The sequence below is a fragment of the Perca fluviatilis genome, chromosome 19 (assembly GCF_010015445.1).
Source record: "Perca fluviatilis chromosome 19, GENO_Pfluv_1.0, whole genome shotgun sequence".
In the NCBI taxonomy this organism is placed as follows: Eukaryota; Metazoa; Chordata; class Actinopteri; order Perciformes; family Percidae; genus Perca; species Perca fluviatilis.
In genome coordinates, this window is record NC_053130.1 from 24,581,394 (window position 1) to 24,601,574 (window position 20,181).

General features: G+C 40.7%; 1 protein-coding gene across 1 annotated transcript in view; it reads right to left on the bottom strand.

The window, feature by feature from the left end:
• The window catches only part of wdr11 (WD repeat domain 11), a 58,976-nt gene that overhangs the window by 16,923 nt on the left and 21,872 nt on the right, over positions 1-20,181 (bottom strand). The window contains exons 11-20 of the mRNA XM_039783863.1: positions 14,490-14,574; positions 11,354-11,460; positions 8,798-8,873; positions 7,265-7,373; positions 6,286-6,407; positions 5,174-5,321; positions 2,876-2,982; positions 2,562-2,676; positions 1,216-1,387; positions 878-986 (exon numbers count right to left, since the gene is read on the bottom strand). Coding sequence (XP_039639797.1) covers positions 878-986; positions 1,216-1,387; positions 2,562-2,676; positions 2,876-2,982; positions 5,174-5,321; positions 6,286-6,407; positions 7,265-7,373; positions 8,798-8,873; positions 11,354-11,460; positions 14,490-14,574 — 1,150 coding nt within the window. The remainder of the gene's footprint in view (positions 1-877; positions 987-1,215; positions 1,388-2,561; positions 2,677-2,875; positions 2,983-5,173; positions 5,322-6,285; positions 6,408-7,264; positions 7,374-8,797; positions 8,874-11,353; positions 11,461-14,489; positions 14,575-20,181) is intronic.

Genomic DNA, 20,181 nt, shown 5'->3' on the forward strand with positions numbered 1-20,181 from the left:
CCTTTTGTGACCATGCACACCCCCCCACGCAGTTTCTAGCAGCCAAGGAGGACACGGAGGATTAAAAAAAAAAAAAATGATGGACTCTTCAGAAGAGGTCATTATCTTCACTCGATTCTGCGTGGGAAAGTCACTGGACGCCCCAATCTTCTGAACATTGCCATACTGAGAAATACAGAGAGAGTTGTGTGGAGCTGATAGTCTTAATTAGCTTTGTAGCTCATCTAACTCATTTACGCATCAAAGCTTTAAATAAGGATGGTACTATCACGTTAAGACCCAGATCCCAATTCAAGTGATTCATCTTTGTGGTGAAACAAAAAGGATGGTTCGTCTGTAGTTTGTTGTTGTATACTCGAATGCAGTTTAACCCAAAGCTGCTGTGCCCAATCACTGACACATGAGTTGCAGATATCAATAAATGACACTACACTCTGCGTACAGCTTTGCTTTTTATTTTTCAGCTGGTGTACGCAACTACAATTCGCTACAATAAACTGAGGATCAGAATTGGATCAGACTTTACGTAGCTTTTTACAAATAATAAAAAAAATGCATTGGTGTGCAATGATATTGATTTTGAAGACTGGCTCAGGGCATCTTGAGCAGTAAAAAAAAAGTTTGATTACGCAGTGCTGTTAATAAAAGATTTTAACTGGGTCATGACTTGAATTTTGACTCCAGTCCTTTCAGCATGTTCTCCAAGTATTTGCTTTTTTCTGGGAGTTTCTTGGGCTCATCTCACAGTCCGAAGACATGCAGGTCAGGTGAAGTTGAAAAAACCTAAAATTGACTCTAGTAACACTCGTGACATGATAAGAGGGGATGATTTTAGAGTGGAGACATTCATGGTGATTTACTCTGAGTTGAGACTTACACTTGGGTGATGTCCATGGTAAAGGTTCCTGACCAGGGCTGCAGCAGGAGGAAAGCCTTGAGAGTGAGGGCCGCTCGGGGCACCAGCAGGTAAGGACACCACACTGGATCTGAACATATTCCCCACAGATCAGATAGAACACAATATTAGGCCATGGCTGTTAATGCCACCACGAGTAGTAGCTGTCATTATGTACTGCAATGTGTAATTGGATAGATATTTAAAAAGCATGTCATTTCTTAAGCATTAAGCCTTGATACCAATCGTTTTCCCTCCTTAAACCTCTATATGTAATTTGTCTTTCATTCCATTCACACGCTCTCGTTCCCCTGGCTCACCAGTCAGGTCTTGTTCATCCATGCGGTAGCTGGCGGACTTCATTGCCATTTCCAGCACTCGGACACAGCCGTCGTCAGAGGCCAGCACAACCTTGTCTGACGTGCACCAGTCAATGTCTAGGATGCGGTAGTTCACGTTGCGCCCGATCCGCATGCTGCTCACCATTTGGACCTGCCAGAGGAGAAGGGCCAAGGTAGTTTATCTCAAACTGGCACCTAAAAGCTTATTTTAAAGCATCTGCAACAACTCTGGGGAGATGGTGGGAAACTTAGCTATTTCTCCACAAAATTCAAAGGGAGAGAGACACAATACGAGATGATTTTTGTATCAACAAAAGCCTGTTGGATCGAAAAACAGAGGATGGATGCAGCTGTGAACTAATTTATGTGGAGTATAGCATGACACAGAATGGAAGACTCAGTGGACAAACAGGCTTTTCGGAAGGTGTTCTTCAAAACCCCTCTCTCTCTGGCTTTTCCCCAGGGCTATATGGGAGTCAGTGTAACCCAGCTGTCAGCAGAGCACTGAAGCATTTCAGAGATCTCTTCTGCTCTTCATCTCCTCCCTCATTCTCTCCTGCTCCTCCCTTTTTTTTCCAACCCTATAGAGCTGTTGCTCGTTTCCCTCTGCAGCATGATCCATCTGTTGTCTGGCTTTTATGAGTGTGGACTGAAAACTGTGTCTTATCTCAGCTCCCCTCATGAAAACCCATCCCTCCACCCAGACAATAAAGCTCCAGTGGGACCCTCTCCCTCCACCTCACGTCTGTGACATTAGAAAAAAATGATAAGGTGGAGTGCAAGACGAGGTGAAATGAAGACTGTGCAGAGAGAGCACTTTCTGGATGATGATGATGTTGATGACTTCGGTAAACAAAGTTAAAGTGGAAGCGAGGATGCATGTCGCTTACAGTAATCAGGATCATCCATCCTGCTATGGTTGAGCTTATATATGTCAGTGACAGCTTTTAGGGCTTGCTTATGTGTGCAGCGCACTGTAATGATTCTTGATTACAACAGGACAATTACAGCGGATATACTATTACCACAGCGTTAGTTTGAGAGAGGATATCAGTTAAATATACCCCATCACAACTTTGTAGTGCTTCAGTGACTACAGTGCTATGCAAACAAATTCATTCTGCCACAGTAAATCTGTTAAAATGTAAACCACTGCTATGAACTTGCAGACTGCTGCAGATTTTGTATGAAAAAGTGTATGCAGTGCAGTCAGGTGATGCATGCTGGGAGTTCATAATGTGTTAAAGTATAACGAACCAATCAATTTTGTCACAATGGCATGTCACCGGCGACTGCCATAGGTTGGTGTGTGTGTAGAGCCTCACCTCTTTGGTGTCCCAGACCTCGGCTCCATCTGTGTACATGACCAGCAGCTTTTGGTTGCCCTTGCCCGGGGCAAAGCGGATCTTCTTCACCCAGCCACGATGTGTTGGTATTCCCCTGAAAAGCATCAGCAGCATTGCTTATTGTTTTTTTTCCTTCCTAGCCAACGCACATTTCTTTAAAAATTAAAGGGAAATATAAAAACAAAGCACAGAGAAATGCTTTGGAGAATTGTAGGTAGTAATGTAATGTACTGTAGGTACAGTGTAGTAAGTGGCCTAAAACTTGCATGACATGTTAAGAGTTTAGCTTTTACCTGGACAAACGAGCTTTGAGGTCCCAGAAGTTGAGATTGCCGTCAACGTCCCCGAGCACCAGGGTGTCGCCTTTCCAGGCAATGCAGGCGATACTGCCCATACTGCCCTGCAACACAGGACGAACGCACATATTCAGTGAGAGGAGCGAAAGGAAAAATAAGGAAGGACAGCTACACATTTGAACCCTGCTCAAAGATTCCCAATTCATTCTTGCATTGAAAACCGCTAGTTAAGTAAACCTAAACATGTAATGACCACTTTTAACAGCATGGCTTGATTTAAGCATCGTGACTGTGTGGATTATTTTCTATTATTTACAGACAGTAAAAATGTTACAATCTACTAGCTTACTTTGTTTTTTATCCTTCAAGTACAGAGATAACCTGTGTCAATCTTTAAAAATCAAAACAAGTCCACGATCATCCTCCACATAATTAGGGGATAGACATACAATTTTAACATGTCTCCTCTTTAATACAGCCGACCAACGGGTCGTTAAAAAGTGCAAGCCCAACAGCATAAAAAACGCCTTTTCCCTCTACTATAAAAACATCCTACTCTGTGGGCGAGTGGTAAACATGCACAACATCTGAGTTTAAGTGAGGCTGTGCCACAAGACAGTGTGCTGATGTGAAGCTCACCTTCAGTGTGTATGCAGTGCAAGATAGGACTAAAACTTTTTAGGAGAGTTTCCTGACAGAGATATGAAGATCTTCTATCATCCTGAAAGGACTGTAAAACCTTTGGGGTATGCAAATCTTTGAGCAACGAATCCGTAGCCGTCACGAAGATAAGGCTTTAAAAATCCCCAGGTAAACCTGCAGTGTCTGCCTGTGTGGTGTGAATAGATGCAGTGAGCGGGTAAAACACAGGCTGTCTAACAATCTCATCTGCTGCTCAGTAATCAACTTGAGAATTTGATATATTATGGTGGCTTTCCTTTAGAAATACTGTATGGAGTAAGATGAATGCAATCTCGAATGAAAAGAAATGGGCAAGTGTTCGTGATGACAAGGTGTGATTATTGTGCTGTGTTTATTGACAAAAGATGTTGGCAATCAACAACAAACAACAGAAGGGGCTATCTACTCAATAGCATGACTCAGCTTGGCAGCATTACAACTAAGTCACAACTAGATAATGAGTCTATGAAAGATCCTGAAGACAAAGGGCCCTATCTTGCACCCGGCGCAGCACAGCGCAAAGCCTGACGCAAGTGTCTTTGCTAGTTTAAGACCCACCCAGTTGTTAATTTCCCGTCCAGCGCCCACGCTGTTTAAATAGCAAATGCACCTGCGCCCATCTGTGCACCCATGGGCGTGCTGGTCTTACAGGGAGGTGTGTTCAGGTGAATTCTTGGCGTATTGCTATCTTGAGGCAGCGGGAAGTGATCCCGCCATTGCCAAACAAAAACCTGGTCTAAAGAGATTAGCGCAGCATTTCATTGTTATTTTAACAGCAAATTAGTAAAATGCACCTAGGCTCATGCACAGCGCGCACACTATGCTTGTTACACACACACACACAGGGAAGCGCAGCAGCACACAAACATGCAAAAGATTACAAATAAAAATATTACAGTGCAAATCCGCTATTATAATAGCAATGCGCCAAGGTACAAACGTGCCTGGCTTTAAAAGGGAATGAGAGATGACACTCCGATTGGTGAACACACCTATGAATTCATGAAGACACTAAGTACAACACTTTTGAACCATGCGCCCGGCGCACGGACCCTTTTTTTCGTCGTCAAACTAGCAAAAGTGGATTTGGACACGTCCTAAACGCACCTGCGCCATGCGTTTCACACCGTGCGCTTAGATCGTTAAAATAGAGGCCCAAAGTCTTCTAAAAGAGTTCTCAAACAATAGCTTTCTCTGGGGAAAATGGATGCTTGGGCAACTAAACACATTTCTTTGTTAGTGGTGACACATCGACTTGTAAAACCTCCTGCTGCTATGATATTACCACTGCATCCTGTAGTCATCAGTAATAGCTTGTTCCCGTTTACCAGCGGGGACATTTTGCTGTCACAGCGAATTAATAGGTTGGTTCCCATAAGATGCTTTACAGGTAAATACAGTAACACTTCCTCTTCTCCTGAGCCAAAGATACACTCGGAACCAGTGGAGGGATCACGTGCAAAACATTATGGGGCAAACTGACGACACAAAATCACACACATTCAATTGGCTGTTTGTTCTCGAGCAAAAAGAAAAAAAGGGTTTAATCTGGAAAAAACATAAAGCTGTAAAAGCTGTAGCACATTAGGTTGAACACTTTTTGTCCGGACTCACATCAGGTGGAATTCGTGCGCCATCTTTGACTGTGTTGCCCTCTACGGTGATGTGGTAGACCTGCCCGTCAGTGTCAGTGAATACAAAATGCTCCCTGGCTGAGATGGCCTGGCTGGTCTCTGACTTGCTCTCTGCATCCTGTAGGAGACTGTAGTGGAGAAATATGTCAGGTTTTTGCACTCTTTCCAGTGTGACGTATGTTGGCTGGACATGAATGTCTTGGTATTCTGCAGCTGACATTGGCAAGGCATTACCACGATCTTCTAGGTCAGGAAGATTGAAAGATGTAGAGAAGCTCAAGTCATTTGAAAAAATATATAAATGATGATTTAATTAAAAAATAAATACATCCACATATGAGTCAGCTTCACTTGAACATTATGTGATGTGATTAAGAACTAGTTAACAAGTGACACGAGAGGTCTAACAGTTAGCCTAAAGTTAGGGTTGAAATAGTTAGCTAAAAGGAATGGATACTGTACAAGTAAAAGTAAAGGATAAATACTAGTAATATATTGCTTATATTAAGCATATGGATGAGTTATTTAAATAACATAACTAAGAGGAATGGGTAAATTGTGAAATAGCTAAAAGTAATGGTTCAACAGTAGTTAACTGAAGTAATGGATAACAGTTGAAATAGTTAGCTAAAAGTGACAGATAAATGGACAAAGTGACCTAACCATTGACAGTTCAACTGTATGAAAACATTATTGCAACAATATCCACTTTTATACAATCAATAATGTTAAATAGCATACAGTTTAAAATGAAATAAACAAGTTTGGAGCATGACTGGCGGTGTCATAGGGGTACTTGAGTTCGTCTGACAGGAGTGTGGAGGTACAGTATTTCAGATGGAGAATAGTACTGGATTGTTGACTTTTGCAATCAGATAATTATTCAATTAAACATGACAAGGGGTGAATAAAGAGCTTTTAAATTGGAATGATTAACTGCTTAATTAAAAAACATTCCAATTGTTACAAATTTCTGTCTGCCAGTGTCTTCTGATTTAAATTCCTCACATAGTAGCTTTAACTCTGCCTTTAGGATTTCAATGTTGACAGAAGGCTCCCAAGAACACAATTCTGAAGCTTTATAACGCTGACCTGATGACTGAGGATTCAACGCTAGTCTGCTCGGCGTCTGACACCGTCTGCCGAGCTATGGCCTCCCTCGCTGCCATCTGCTTCTTCTTCAGACTCTTCAGGTTGTGGGACGGGGACCACTCCTGTTGATACACACAAACACATAGGGCTGCAGTCACTGCAACAAACCCAGACAAAGACCCAGACACAAACACATTTGCTGGCATAACAGCAACCCATTACAGTGCAAAAACCACATATAGAGACAAGGGGGAGGATTTGCACGTACAGCAGATGCTCACATACATGAAAGTGGTACTGTCTAACTGCTGTAGCACTGTGGCTGCAGTGTGGTTGACTCGAGATTGTAATCAATATGGAAATTAGACAGCAATATGGGGCTGGGGGAGGCCAGCATGTATTATTAAGGTTACTGCCGTTTTTTATTTGCGCTATGGAGGATTTTACAGCCCCACTGTAAAGTTTGTCCGGCATAACTCTTCTTTTATGAGCATCTCTCTGGCCTAATCAAGCCACCGTTCTTTGCTGAGCTTGGGGGAAATTTTCAGACTAATCTTTTAAATGGCCCACACAAACACAAGAAGTGAAAGCGGTCAAAAAGCATAGGAGACTATAAACATAGGGAAGAGTCAACAATAGGTGTTCCTACAGCACCAACAGTGTGTTTTGTTACAGTAAATATTTAAACTGGAGATGTTCAGATATGCAGCTGTGAATTTAATTGAGCATGAAAATAAAGATGTTGTATATTTATGTATGCATGTATGTTTCTATGTATGTATGTATGTATGTATGTATGTGTGTTATGTTTATAAAAAAATGTAGCATACCTAAACATGTCATTACTGTTATATTTTAGTTTCTACAGTAATTGTGTTTTTTTTTCCTTGTGTTTCAGGAGCATCTCAGAAGTAATTGTTGTTGTTTTTTTTCCTCAGTAAAGGCCGCGTTTTTTATTACTATATAGATTTGTGAGTACCAATGCAGTAACAGTGGGGAAGTTCTTCGCCATCTCCCGGAGAAGCGTCCCCGTCCTGGTGTCCCACAGCTCCAGGGGTTTGTCTCTGAACACCACAACCAGGTACTGTCTGAGGATGGACATCACATACACACACATTCAATCGCAAAACATACACTGCTCATGGCCCCACTATAAGGTTTCTTGTGGTGGTTGTTTTCAAAAAGGGTCTCAAAATCTGGTTGATGTGTGACTTGGACTTAACATGGAATGCTGAGTCTGTCACCTAATTAGCAATAGGGCTGCACAATTAATTGCAATTTTATCGAAACCGCAATAGGGCAGTGGTGGCCTAAAGGTTAGAGACGCAAGCTTGTGACCGACAGGATAAAATCTGGGTGGGTTAAAGTAAAAGAGCAGCGCTTGTCCCTCCCTCATTACCACCACTGAGGTGCCCTTGAGCAAGGCCCTTAACGGGCCTTAAGGCTATATATGTGTCAAACCATTCTGAATTAAGTATTGTGGTGCTGCAGAGACGTCCCAGCCTTGTTTGATACAGATCCTTTTTTTATTTTAATATTTTTCAATTAAAATGAGAAATGATACAAAATGATCATTCTCTACAAAATCATTAATCATATCGCAATCGCAATATCAGTCAAAATAATTGCAATTAGATATTTTCCTCATATCGTGCCCTAATAAGCAATGTTTCAGAGTACCAGTAATAATATTGCATCAGGCAGGATGAATTCAAGTTTATACGTTTCAGAAGGTTTGTTTTGTGCTTATATTGTACAATGAAGTTTTAGATTGATGAATGCTCTCAAGCAAGTACTCAAAGAAGCTAAATGCAACAAGGATGAGTTTTCAAAACCGCCCCCGCTTTGTGTTTAACTCTTAAACCATACCGTAGGATCACAGCTGTTTACAGCAAGAAATAAATGAGCAGCGGGAACAAGCATTTTCTTGCAAATATGAATTAAATATTTAGACTAGTGATCTCGAATCTGGCCAAGTAAGAAGCTCCCCCTTCTTAAAAAGCTACCATGCAGTTTGCTCAAGAGCAAACATCCTAACCTTCAGCTGCTGTAGAGGAGAAACTGCAGCGCTGGGCAGCTCCTCAGTGAGCCACAGTGTATGAAAGTATGTTACCCTCTCTCTCCCCGTCACTACTGGACAACCCCCCGGCCTATGATATTTTTCTGAATATGCCAGTAAAAAAGATGCAGCACTGATGAATGCTTGAATGAAAAATGTACAATCCAAAACACTGCACAACATGAATTTCTGCAGACCTGTCTGGTTATCACAACACCTCGGTAAAAGGCAAGCAAGAGCAATTCAATGTCCAAAAATTTGGAATTATACAGTATGTTCAGAGACAGAAGGTGACAGAAAGAGAGACATGTGAGACAGTGTGTGCGTGTAAATTGTGTGTATGTAAATGTACAGTTTGTGTATAAGTGTGTGTGTGTCTCAGGTAAAAGCATTAGAAACGGTGATGTTGTTGGTATTTGGTTGTGTTGGTGGTGGGGAGAGCAGGCGACTAACTTGAGATGAGACACTTTAATCATCTCAATGGGTGGCTCATCGTTTCCTCGCTCGCCTCTGAATGCAAAGCATCTGCCTGGAAAACACAACAAACAGAGAGAGAGAGAGAGAGAGAGAAAGTGAGCATGTGAGGGAGAGGAGGAGATGATGGAAGGCACAAGACGCTGGTATCTCTTCTTACACCTGTGAAGAGACTGATTGATCTCATTTCACTTTAGTGCTGGTTGCGTCCTGGCTTCAACGTCGCTGGAGCAGGAAGAGCAAAGTGCCACCTGCTCTCATCCCTGCTATTCATTTGCAAACTTTCCACCCAAGGGCAGATATTATGCAGAGCATCAAGGTGCCCCTTTAAATGAAACAGCAATACCCTTCAGGTGTATCCTATCACATTTGCCTAAGGAAATGCTGGTCTGGTAGTTTGGGATGGGGGTGGACCTCCAACAGTTTTGTTAAAACGGCAGTTGGTGTGTGAGGGGATGAAATATGGTGTTGAGAAAACTTGGGGAGACCTGTGGTGCACTAGAGACTATACAGCCCTTCTTCATCGTTTCCTCTTTTGTTTCAACAGTGTCAATTATCTCATTCTCCAAATAATCAGGCTCCTATCACGTGTCAAACGTGCCTTCACAGAAACACACAGGTATCGATGTCCTGAATACAGCAATAAACACTCAAATGGGGTCACATTTTCTACATCTGCACTATGTAAAGTGACGAGGGTGAGCTTTCTCACAAACCGCCAGAACTTCCTGCTCTTCCCCTACTGTGGATGATTACTGGAAAGACATCTCAAAGTGCTGAGCTGATAACACAGGCCATGATCATGCATGTATAAATAATGTAATTACAATACATGATTATCATCTGTACACATCCAACATATTTATACTGTGTGTGTGTGTGAGGCAGTGAAAACTGAGTTCACTACCACATCTCCAACACCAACTTCCCCCGGTTATTGCAGCGAACAGAAAATCTTTTTATAGATTAAGAATATATCCTTTATAGAGCAGCTGATATCATTGCTGCAGGGACCAGGTATCACCGCATTTGAGAAAGATGAGCGAGGAAGATGATTTTCCGTCCTAGAGTCTCAAATCTTATCAGAAAATGCTCCAGCTGTAAAGGGCACAAGGTGTCCGTCTTAGTGGATTAGTTTTACAGGTGAAGTAGGGAATCTCTTTTGTACAGTTTTGAGTACTTGTTTATGCAAAACCATATGCTCACTTTCGCTAAATAAATAAGAATAACGAACATAAGCTCTAGTCACGGTAACAAAATTGAGCAAATGTGCCTGGAGTCAACAAAGCTGGACCAGGCTGTCCAGGTGTAGCAGTAATTTAAATGCTGCATGGTATACTTGTCATTTTAACATCTAACAAACTGTGAGAACATATCTGCAACTCGAGTTAGTAGGCTGACAAACCATAGGGCACAAGCGATTTAAAAGAAATATCGGATATTTTTTTTTCTCTCTACATAAATAAGATATCTTGAGAGCTCTTGAAAGGTGTATTTTTCAGTTTTGATGGAGCTTAGCGAGCTGTTACCCCTTGCGTTCCTTGTCATCTTGGTGCTATGCTAGGCTAAACACGTCCCAGACCTATTGTATCTCTGTCCTCAACGTGCACAGATTAAATTGATATTGATCTTTTCCATCTAGCTCTTAGTAAGACAGCAAAGCGTATTGCTGTGAAGAGGCAAACACACAGAAGTGTGTGTGCATCAGGGATGTGAGACATGACACTGAGATCCCCACAGTCTGTGTGCACTACCAGCAATCAAGGACACCTTGGAGGATCTTAGTCTCTTTAACTTATTTGAAGTATATGCGTGTTAGAAAAGTGTGTGAGCCTGTAACCAAAGCTAATGTCGTGGGCTGGTAACTTTGACGACTCTGGTGCTTTAGAGAGACTCATTAAAGAAGTGACTTACCCTCGCCCTTTGTTCTGAATGAATCAGGGATAAAGGCTCTGTGACCCAACCATTATAGTGCCCATATTATTTATTTAATATTATAATATTATTTAATCTAATTTCTAGAGCCAAAAGTGTGAAAATTATAAAAGTGCACATCAATTATTTGTATCCAAGATTGCATATTAATTATCACATATACAGTATAAACTAAAAGGAACTGTAACCTTTGCCCATCTCTTTTCTGACCACTCATTGCTTCACCCTCAAGTTACTTTTCCAGTTCTGCTGGTGCAGTGCAGCGATTCTATAGACCTGCCGCTCTGCAGGAACCCATGATAGGATCTCATTTTCAGAGCTAGGCAGCCCTTGGAAGTACCCTAACACCGTTTAGTTTGGACCTAATTTGGAGGAGTGTGTAAGTATCCCCTAAAGGAGAACAAGACGAGTCTCTTAGAGAACCACATAGACACAGAAAGACAAAAAAGAGAGAGTCAGAGAGTGAGAGACTGAAGTGTCTATTTTCTTCGTTGAGGCTGCAGAAACCTCTAGAACAAAATGAAAGTGTGAGTTGGTAGCCTTAGGTACAGGTGATAATGTGTGTGTGTGTGTGTGTGTGTGTGTGTATACGCCTCTTACCAGTAGGCAGGTTGACATGCTGCAGTTCATTTCGCACCAGGCCCATGTTGTTGGGAGCAGAAGTGGCAAAAGATAGGAAACTGGTAAGACTCACCCATTCAATCCCCCTGCAGAAAACACACACAAACACACAGGTTTTTATTTAAATGAATAATATTGCTGTCTAATATTTGCAGTGTAGCTGTCAAATATTCCTCCACTACATCCAAGCAAGCAGTGAGGTAAATGACACACTTAAAACGTCTACAAAATCCACTACAAAGGTGTAAGAAATGCAGAGCAAATCAAGCCAGCTAGTGCGAGATATGAATATATTTGAGAAGTGGGCCCAGCTAAGGGAGCACCAACTCTACGGTAATGAGATGGTAAATAGCCACATGATTAATTAGTCAATTTCCCCACTAAATGTAAATGAGATGCTAAGGAGCAGGGCCTCGTTTGGCATGGCTGTGCAAGAGCAAGGGCTGCTGGGCTCCTGGAGCTACAGAAATTTCAAGAAATTGATGCTTGTGTTGCATAGCTCATTAAAGTTTGTTGGAGTTTTGCATTTGTGGATACCAACTTCTCTCATTTAGGAGAGCCTGGCTTTGCTTGAACGGATGGTATTTGCTCCCAATCAATCTCTTCACAGCATTAATTGATTCAATCTCGTACTTAATTAATCCTGGTGAAATAGTTTTGCTGCTCATTAGAGAATACTAACTAATGAAGCGCAGCGTATTCTTTGTTGATGTTTGGCTGTTGCATTGTGGGTCAATCAAAAGGGTGGTGCAGTTTTCTGACTTTGCCGCTTTTTAGTTTAATTAACTAATACATTGTGCAGAAGCACAGCAGGACAAAAGGGTTTAATGTATAACAAAACCACATTGAAACAAAGCTTGATTTATATCGAGCACATTGCTACAATTGATCTTTTGTCCTAATTAGAATGAAAAGCCTGTTACTTGATCCTCATTTTGTATGCTAAAGCAGCTTAATATGTGATGTTAAGTAAGTGCTACTGTATGAGTAATGTGTAACCAATCATACAGTTGTGAAACCAAATTAATCGATAATTGTAGAAGACAAAAACCAAATTAAATAAACTAGTGTATTTAAAAATTTTTTTAGCACATATATAGACGTATGAGACTGGGAGATATGGATGAATCCAAATATCACGTTATTCTTGACCAAATACCTCAATGTCGATATTGCGACGATATTGTAGGTAGGCAAATGGTGCTTTAACAAAATATTATTTACACAATGGGATTTTTGATAAATAATCAGAAATGGCTGGTAGAGTGGGTAGAGGCATATAATAGAACAACTAGAACAGTCTGGTAAGTTCAGAAAATGACATCACTTTACTGTAATGCAGCCTTTAAAACCAGGAAAAGAACACTTATGCCATATTAAGATATCCAAAATCTAAGACAATATCTAGTCTCATATCATGATTAGGGCTGCTCCCTTTTAGTCGATTAGTCGACTAATCGGTCGTTTTGGTCTTAGTCAACTTAGATTTCTTTAGTCGATTAGTCATGTTTTATGCTTTTTTCATGCTGAATGACTTATTTCCAAGAAACGTATGAGCACATCTCTGGTAAACACAAGAATTAAAGTGGTGCTTTTGCATGACTCTTTGCGGAGAAACTCAGATTTACAGATCTGTTGATTAAATCAACTAATCGATTAGTCGATACAATTGAATGAGTGTTAGTCGACTAAGAATTTCTTCAAATCGAGCACAGCCCTAATAACGATATCGATATAATATTTATATGTTGCTCAGCCCATGGCATACCATGTACTTTGATGCATGACTGACGGGTTCATTCATTAGCTACGGAAATTGTGAATTGTCCAGAGGTTACGGGAGAAGCCTGAACATTTGGCTCGATTTCCACCATTAAAAAAACGTAATTTATTCCAAGTGACAATGGAAAATGATATTTATATGCAGCATGCACTTCACCTAGAAATCAATAGACTTTTCTCCCAGCAGACATTCTGACTCATCATAGCAGGAAAGGGTTAAGGTGTAACCAATTACATTTATGATGGTGCTGTTCTGCTTAGGTGTTCCAGTGAGCCAGCATTCACAATACCAGAGGCCTACATTAATGTTATTAGTTACACTTGTTTGACAAGTCAAAATGTCTACTGTGAGAAAGTTGTATAGAGTTAGCATGAACTGAGCTTGTTAAACAAGTTCTAAAAGTTCTGTTGCGCTCAGTAACAAGTGCTTTTTTCTATTTGTTACAGTTAACTGGAACACGTCTTACAACAATTCTTTTCATCCCTTACTGTGTCTAAGTGTTACATCAGCAGCTTTGGGTAGATATGCAACATTATATTAAAGTAGATATTGCACTAATTTAACGCACCATCTTCTCTCTACCCCAAAAAACACAAACATGCACATATACAGAGTAAAACATAGGCCTTTTAATGCAATTAATTGGGTTGTTGTGATGAACTGATTTGCACGGGTATGCAAAGCTGGCCCCATTTTTTCAAGTGCATCTATGCTCCCTCTGCATTCACACACACTTCAGGAAACAAACTGACCATTCAGTTACTTGTTGGGATAAACATATCAAGGCAGCTCTGCAGTATTTTTGTCAGCTCCTTCGAGACTGTGTTGTTTTTAAAAAGAAATATGCTCTGGCTTGTTAACACTGTGGTCTGTGTTTTTTTTTTTACTTTAGTTACTTTGTACAGTGCATTTTACAGTATGCATACCATGTAAAAATCTAGATCATGTACACTATATATTTAACCACTATCTCTATGTCTGGATTCTTCACATTTTGCTCTTGTGGTTGTCGTCTTAATTTCTTCGAGTCAAGACGACCATACACAGCCGAGGTTCAGATGAAACCCCCATTAAGCAAGCTAAGAAACACAATAGCTGAAAAGGCACTCTAATTATGTGATTGCCAATTCTCTCTGAAAACTCTAATGAGCCTGAAAACAATCAACACAAAATCAATCCGCCTCGACCTGACTGGCCACTGGGGTTCATTTAACTTGTCATTTTACCAATATTTCATCTAATGTGCATAGTCCTATTCACCAATGGGAATGAAACCACTGACCCTGGAAATGTTCTGCTTGTACATTTAATCCACAGAAACAAGAATCTTACCTGACTTCACAAGAGTGGACACTGAGATCTTTGTGGAGAAGACCACTGGTCAGGTTATAGACCAGTACAGACCCATTACTGGTGCCTGAGAAGAAGAAACAACAAACAAAGAGCGGTGCATAAGCAATGTGAGACAGACAGACACAGAAAGACGAGAGGTCACAAGGCATAACATTACTTATCTTAGCAGCATCTACCCTCCAGCAGGATCAGAGAGACAGTGTTGGTGTGCGTCAGTGTGACACCCCTGTGTGTTCCCTGTCACTGCAGTACAGTAGGTGTGGATTGACGCAGCACATTAAACCCTGTGTCACTCAGCTCATAGCCTGGAAACATTGCACTGTTTCATCTGCTGCTGGGGAAATAGCACAGCAGCTCCATCCCTTCCCAAACTGCACCTGATTAGATACTGCAGGTGGCATTTTACACTCTGATCCCAAACTCTGAGGAGCTTTGACTAAGTGACGTGGTTGTCACATTTGTTCATACTGTAACAGAAAAAAATCACACCAAATTCTACTTAAAAGTTCTTTTTGATGCTTACCAATCAGGTAAAAGTGTCTAACTATACAAAGTTAAAATGAACTCAAAATCTACTTTTTTAGCATGCAAGATGTAGGGAAAGTTCTCAGTGACGGCCTGGTTCAAATTCAGAGTTGAAACAAATGAATCTTGTGCTTTGCTCGAGAGTATCCTGGTAGTGATGATTTTGAGTACGTTTGCATCTTCTGCGGATTTAAAGAAGTGATGTTCCATTTTCGCTCTGGGCTTTAAGAGTGCATTTTGCTTCTTATGGCTAATTATTTAATGTTTATTTGTACTATGAGTATTGTCAACTGATTTATGTTGGTGATTATATATATTTTAACAAAACAAAGTCATAAAAGTCCTTATCAACACTTTTAGCCATAAAAAGCTGACATCCTATTTACGTTATGGAAATTTCCCTGAAATGATTACAACAGCTTTTTCATGGTTTTATAGAATGCAATGGGCTAATTTTACATTAGTGGGGAAATCAAATAGTTGTAACACGCACAAAACAATTGAGGTTATAACCTAGGCAAGGAAGCTGAAAGATGCAGCAATTAAAATAATTACTCAATTCTGGAGCATTGCGAAAAAACAAACAACTGCAGCAGAAGCAAATTAAAAGTCCATACTCATGATGCTTGGAAAGTGTTTAACAAGGTTGGGGGGGGTTATTTTTTTTTATGTTTGCGGGGATCACCGGGATGGTGCAGGAGCACATTTACTTGTATAATTATCCTGACTGTGATGGAGCTAGGCTGATGTGCCCAGTTCCTCTGCAAAAGACGGCTCAGTCTGCACTGGGCTTCAGCGAGAAGACTGCTACATGCTGACACAACATCTGGAGGTGGTGATAGGCAGTGCCGCATAGGCATTTGTGTGTGTGTGTGTGTGTGTGTGTGTGTCTTCCTGTCTGATGATGCTGATAGATGGCATGTACAGTAGTGTGGGACTTTAGGATGTTTCAGCAGGGAGTCAGGCAAACAGGAAGTGAGGGGATGGAGTTAAACATGCATACTCCTGTCACTGATATGCCTCACAGCCAACGTTTGTTTACTTTAAATCAGGATGCTCAAGAAGATGCTGCCCCGCCATATGGTTTGGTGAGAAATGAAAATTGCTGAAAACACTTGACTCTGGGACAAATACTTGAAATATGACAGCAATTGCCTCTTTACTCACAACATAGGACGTGAGAATCAAAAGCCAAATTCAGGTGTCTTTAGACAGACCACTCAAAAAGATGCAATCTATATAGGCTATGTTCAGACTTTTTTTTTCTCAAATGTGACTTAGATTTGGGTTTTTACACATCAGTGTGAACAGCACAAATCACATGGAACGTGATCTTTTTATTTACACTGAACAGACCAGAAGAGCTCATGTTTGCCAATGTGTTACTATTTTCTATTTTTGGTATTAGGAAAAAGAAGTGACACATTTTTTGCTCAATGATAGCTTATTTGCTGTACCAATGACCACATTTTAGAAAATGGGGAAGTTTGGGGTCCCCTGCTGGAGCTGCTGCCCCCGCGACCCGACCCCGGATAAGCGGACAAAGATGGATGGATGGTGATCTTTTCAATTCTGATTTGGGCAACTTCTAGAAGTGGTCCTAAATCCGATACAGGTCTGAATTCTTACGTCACTCTGGATAGACATTTGTCACAATTCTGCGCTGGCAGGAGTCACTCACTTCACAATCCCACCACTCCTGGCTCCGATTTCACATCCACACACACACACACCTCCATACAGAAGTAGCAGCCATTGCTCCACAAAAAAACCTAATTAAAAATGTGGCTCTGTTTCTCATCATCCTCATCCTCGTTATCATCTGCTCATGAATTCACTGGCTTCCACTGCACATCAACTTATAAATGAAACTGTAAAGTCTGACTTCAGTGTATACCTCCATGTAGGGCTGCTCGATTGTGGGAAAAAATATAATCACGATTATTTCGGTCAATACTGAAATCACGATAATTTAACACGATTACTCGTTGAGTTCTGGAAAGATGTTGCAATTATTGAACTTAAAAAAACAGTGGAAAAAGTTAAATAAATCAACAGTAAAAAAACACAACTGTGAAATTTGCCTTAATACTTTTCCCATTTAAACTTTATTTTTTCAGTCAGAACACAAGAGAAAATAAGAGTTTACTTGCACAACGTAATGAGCTAAATAATAGTTTTTTTTCGATTATTCTGTTTTTGTGATCATTGGGAGCCGAAATCATAATCACGATTAAATTTCGATTAATTGCACAGCCCTACCTCCATGTTTACCTCCATACAATCACGCGCTTCGTGTGATGTCTTTTGTTATTGTTCTTTTGCGCATGGGGTTCAGTTCAGGACTCTGAGCAGTTCATACTGGAATCTGATATGGGCCACATTTTAAAATGATATGCACAGCCAAACAAAGAAATTGGATCTGAGCAATAAGTCCAAAATGAGCACTAAGGCTTGCACGTGAACCTAGCTTAAGTATGGTATTGTGGTTGTGCTCAATGTTCGGCAGTTGTTCATTTCTAACAGTGCTCTGTCACTTCGATGCTCATTCAACTAGTGTTCAAGCATGTTTGCAGTTAACCGGTAATCACTGCTCTAATCCAAGAAATGTATTAGTGAGCATACTGTATAGGTGCTGGTAGGGGAATTTTGTGACCTTTGGAGAGAGCCAGGCTTGCCGTTTCCCTCTGTTTCTAGCTTCCAGGCTAAGCTAAGCTAAGCTAAGCAAACAGGCTGCAGCTTCATATTTACAGACATGAGAGTGGTTTCGATCTTCTCATCTAACTCTTGGCAAGAAAGCGAGTCAGTATATTTGCAAAAATGTCAAACTAGTTTGGCCAATTTTAACAACACAGCAAATATGCTTAAAATTGGGTCACGGCTAACCTTCTACACTATAGTAAAACTCAATATCTGCTTCATCATAATGAGCAAATGCTTTGATCCTTGTCCTGATGATAGGAATATTTTCTTGCATTGAAATTAAATTTAATAACAATCCTAAATCTAAAAGTTCCAACACCAAGCACAGCTGATGACAGAGCTGGACTATCCTCAATTGAACTTTAAACAAAAAAAAGGTGTGTGGTGGCAGAGTATAATGTGTACTCTAAACTGGAGGCTTTCAATAGACTCTTTTTGTGGACTGCAAATGAAACTCATATTCCCTTTTGACAGACCATTGGAGCTTAGAATGAGAATCAGTCCATCTGAGAATTGTGTTACTTTTTGAGGTGCATGCCTCAGTAGCTGCCTTCATATCAGTACACCGGTGTTTATTTCTCACATTTGACCAGTGTATTTATTTCTTTGTGTTGATCCATTATTCTACTCTTAATGCAACTTCATTTTGCAGATCCAAACAATGCAGCAAAGAACAGCTGTCGGGCAAGCATGGATTGATTAATTAGGCACGCCACCCTCAGACGATTAAGAATGGATGACGTTTTTTCCCAGTGTTTGTCTACATGTCACTGAGGAGGAGGGATCTCTTGATGGAGCTGTCAGGTCTCACAAAGATTACAGCTTTTTAGACAGGAGACCAGACAGCATTGCTTCTGGGTAGCTGGTTTGGCTGCACAGCTTCTGTTACCTTGCCTCTGGGGGCAAGGAGCACGGAAGACTGACAGAGGGGCAGAGTGAGAGATGGAAATAGAGATAACAGAGACGGGAAACCCTGCCTTCTGTCTAAGTAACTGGCAATTTCAATCCCCATTGCTTTCACACCCTCGGCAGTGAGCTTATCTCTTGTTTTATTTGCAAAGAGTGGAAGGTGTAAAAACTGTAAAAACTTGGTTTCCTTGGCTGTTCCTCCGACTGGTGTCACATCACTGTGACTCAATGAGTCCCCCTTTTAACTCAACTACACATTAGGGAGAACCTTGATGCAGATGGGAACAGAGGCCAAGAAAGAGACTGAGCCTGATCAGTCTGAGCTGTATCTGCCTAGCACTCATCCATGGATCGCTCTGGATTTAGTGATCAGGTGTATTCTCTGGCTCTTTGTAAACAAGAGAGGTGACAGATGCCAACGCCTGCCAGAACACCTGTCACAGTACCAACCTCGGCATCATTACTGAGGTGACAATTGCAATAGTAAACCAGGAATGTATTTAATTTATAAAGCATGACAGTGAGACCAAGTACCAGATATAAATTAATGCTATTGTAAGTTCTACCTTGTTGCAATAGTATATGGATCACTCCTAACTGTGCTAATACAAAAGATAGGCTAGAAATGAAAAATAATAGTCTCAAGATACCATATAATTAAACATACCGGTACTCAAGCTTTTGAATCGCCTGGACATCCCCTCCACCTTTCAGTAGAGATCCATCTTAATCCCCAATGTAATTAACCAGTGGCCCAAACTGCTCAAACTGCTCCTGGCTCACAGGAAATGGAACAAAAGGCACATTTCCATAATGCAGCTAAAAAATGTTTAACTACTTGACTCTGCAAGCTGACTATGGAGTCCTGACAAATGATGTGCATAAAAAACTCAATTGTCCTGTTCTAGTTTTAGATTCACAACGCCACTGGGAACCAGCTGTGCCAAGTCAACCCCACACCATCTGTGGCGTGATGAGCCCCTACTGCACCCACTCCAGAATTCATACAGTGATTGGAAAGCATTTTTTAAATGTCTGCTTTTGACAGAATGGTGGTTGTTGTTTTTCAGGTAGTGATGCCCCTTCACTGTAAACAAAACACACCTGAGACAAAAATTTCAAATGGAGAATAGCAGTGGTCATTCCTTTAGGCCTTTTAGAACTGTTTGTCATTAAGTAATAATATGTAGTGAACTGAAAGTGTGAGTAAAGCAGAAACATTCTTTCTAAACACATAATACATGTTAGAAAGGGCTTGTTGAAAACAAAAATAGCTCTGATACTGCCTAAAAACGCTGGTATCGGTATCGGGAAGTACTGGAGTTTATGCACCGATCCGATACCACGTAATAAAGCCCTAAAGAAAATCTGTTAAAGTAGTTAATTTATGTTCTTTTTCCGTTATAACTATATACTATACTATAATGACTGTCAAACTGCATGATAAAAGAAAGTTCTGTGGCATTCATTGTTTGTGAAATGGTATTGGGCCTTCTCTAGTCTCAGAGTAGACAATACTGCTTATTTTTGCAGG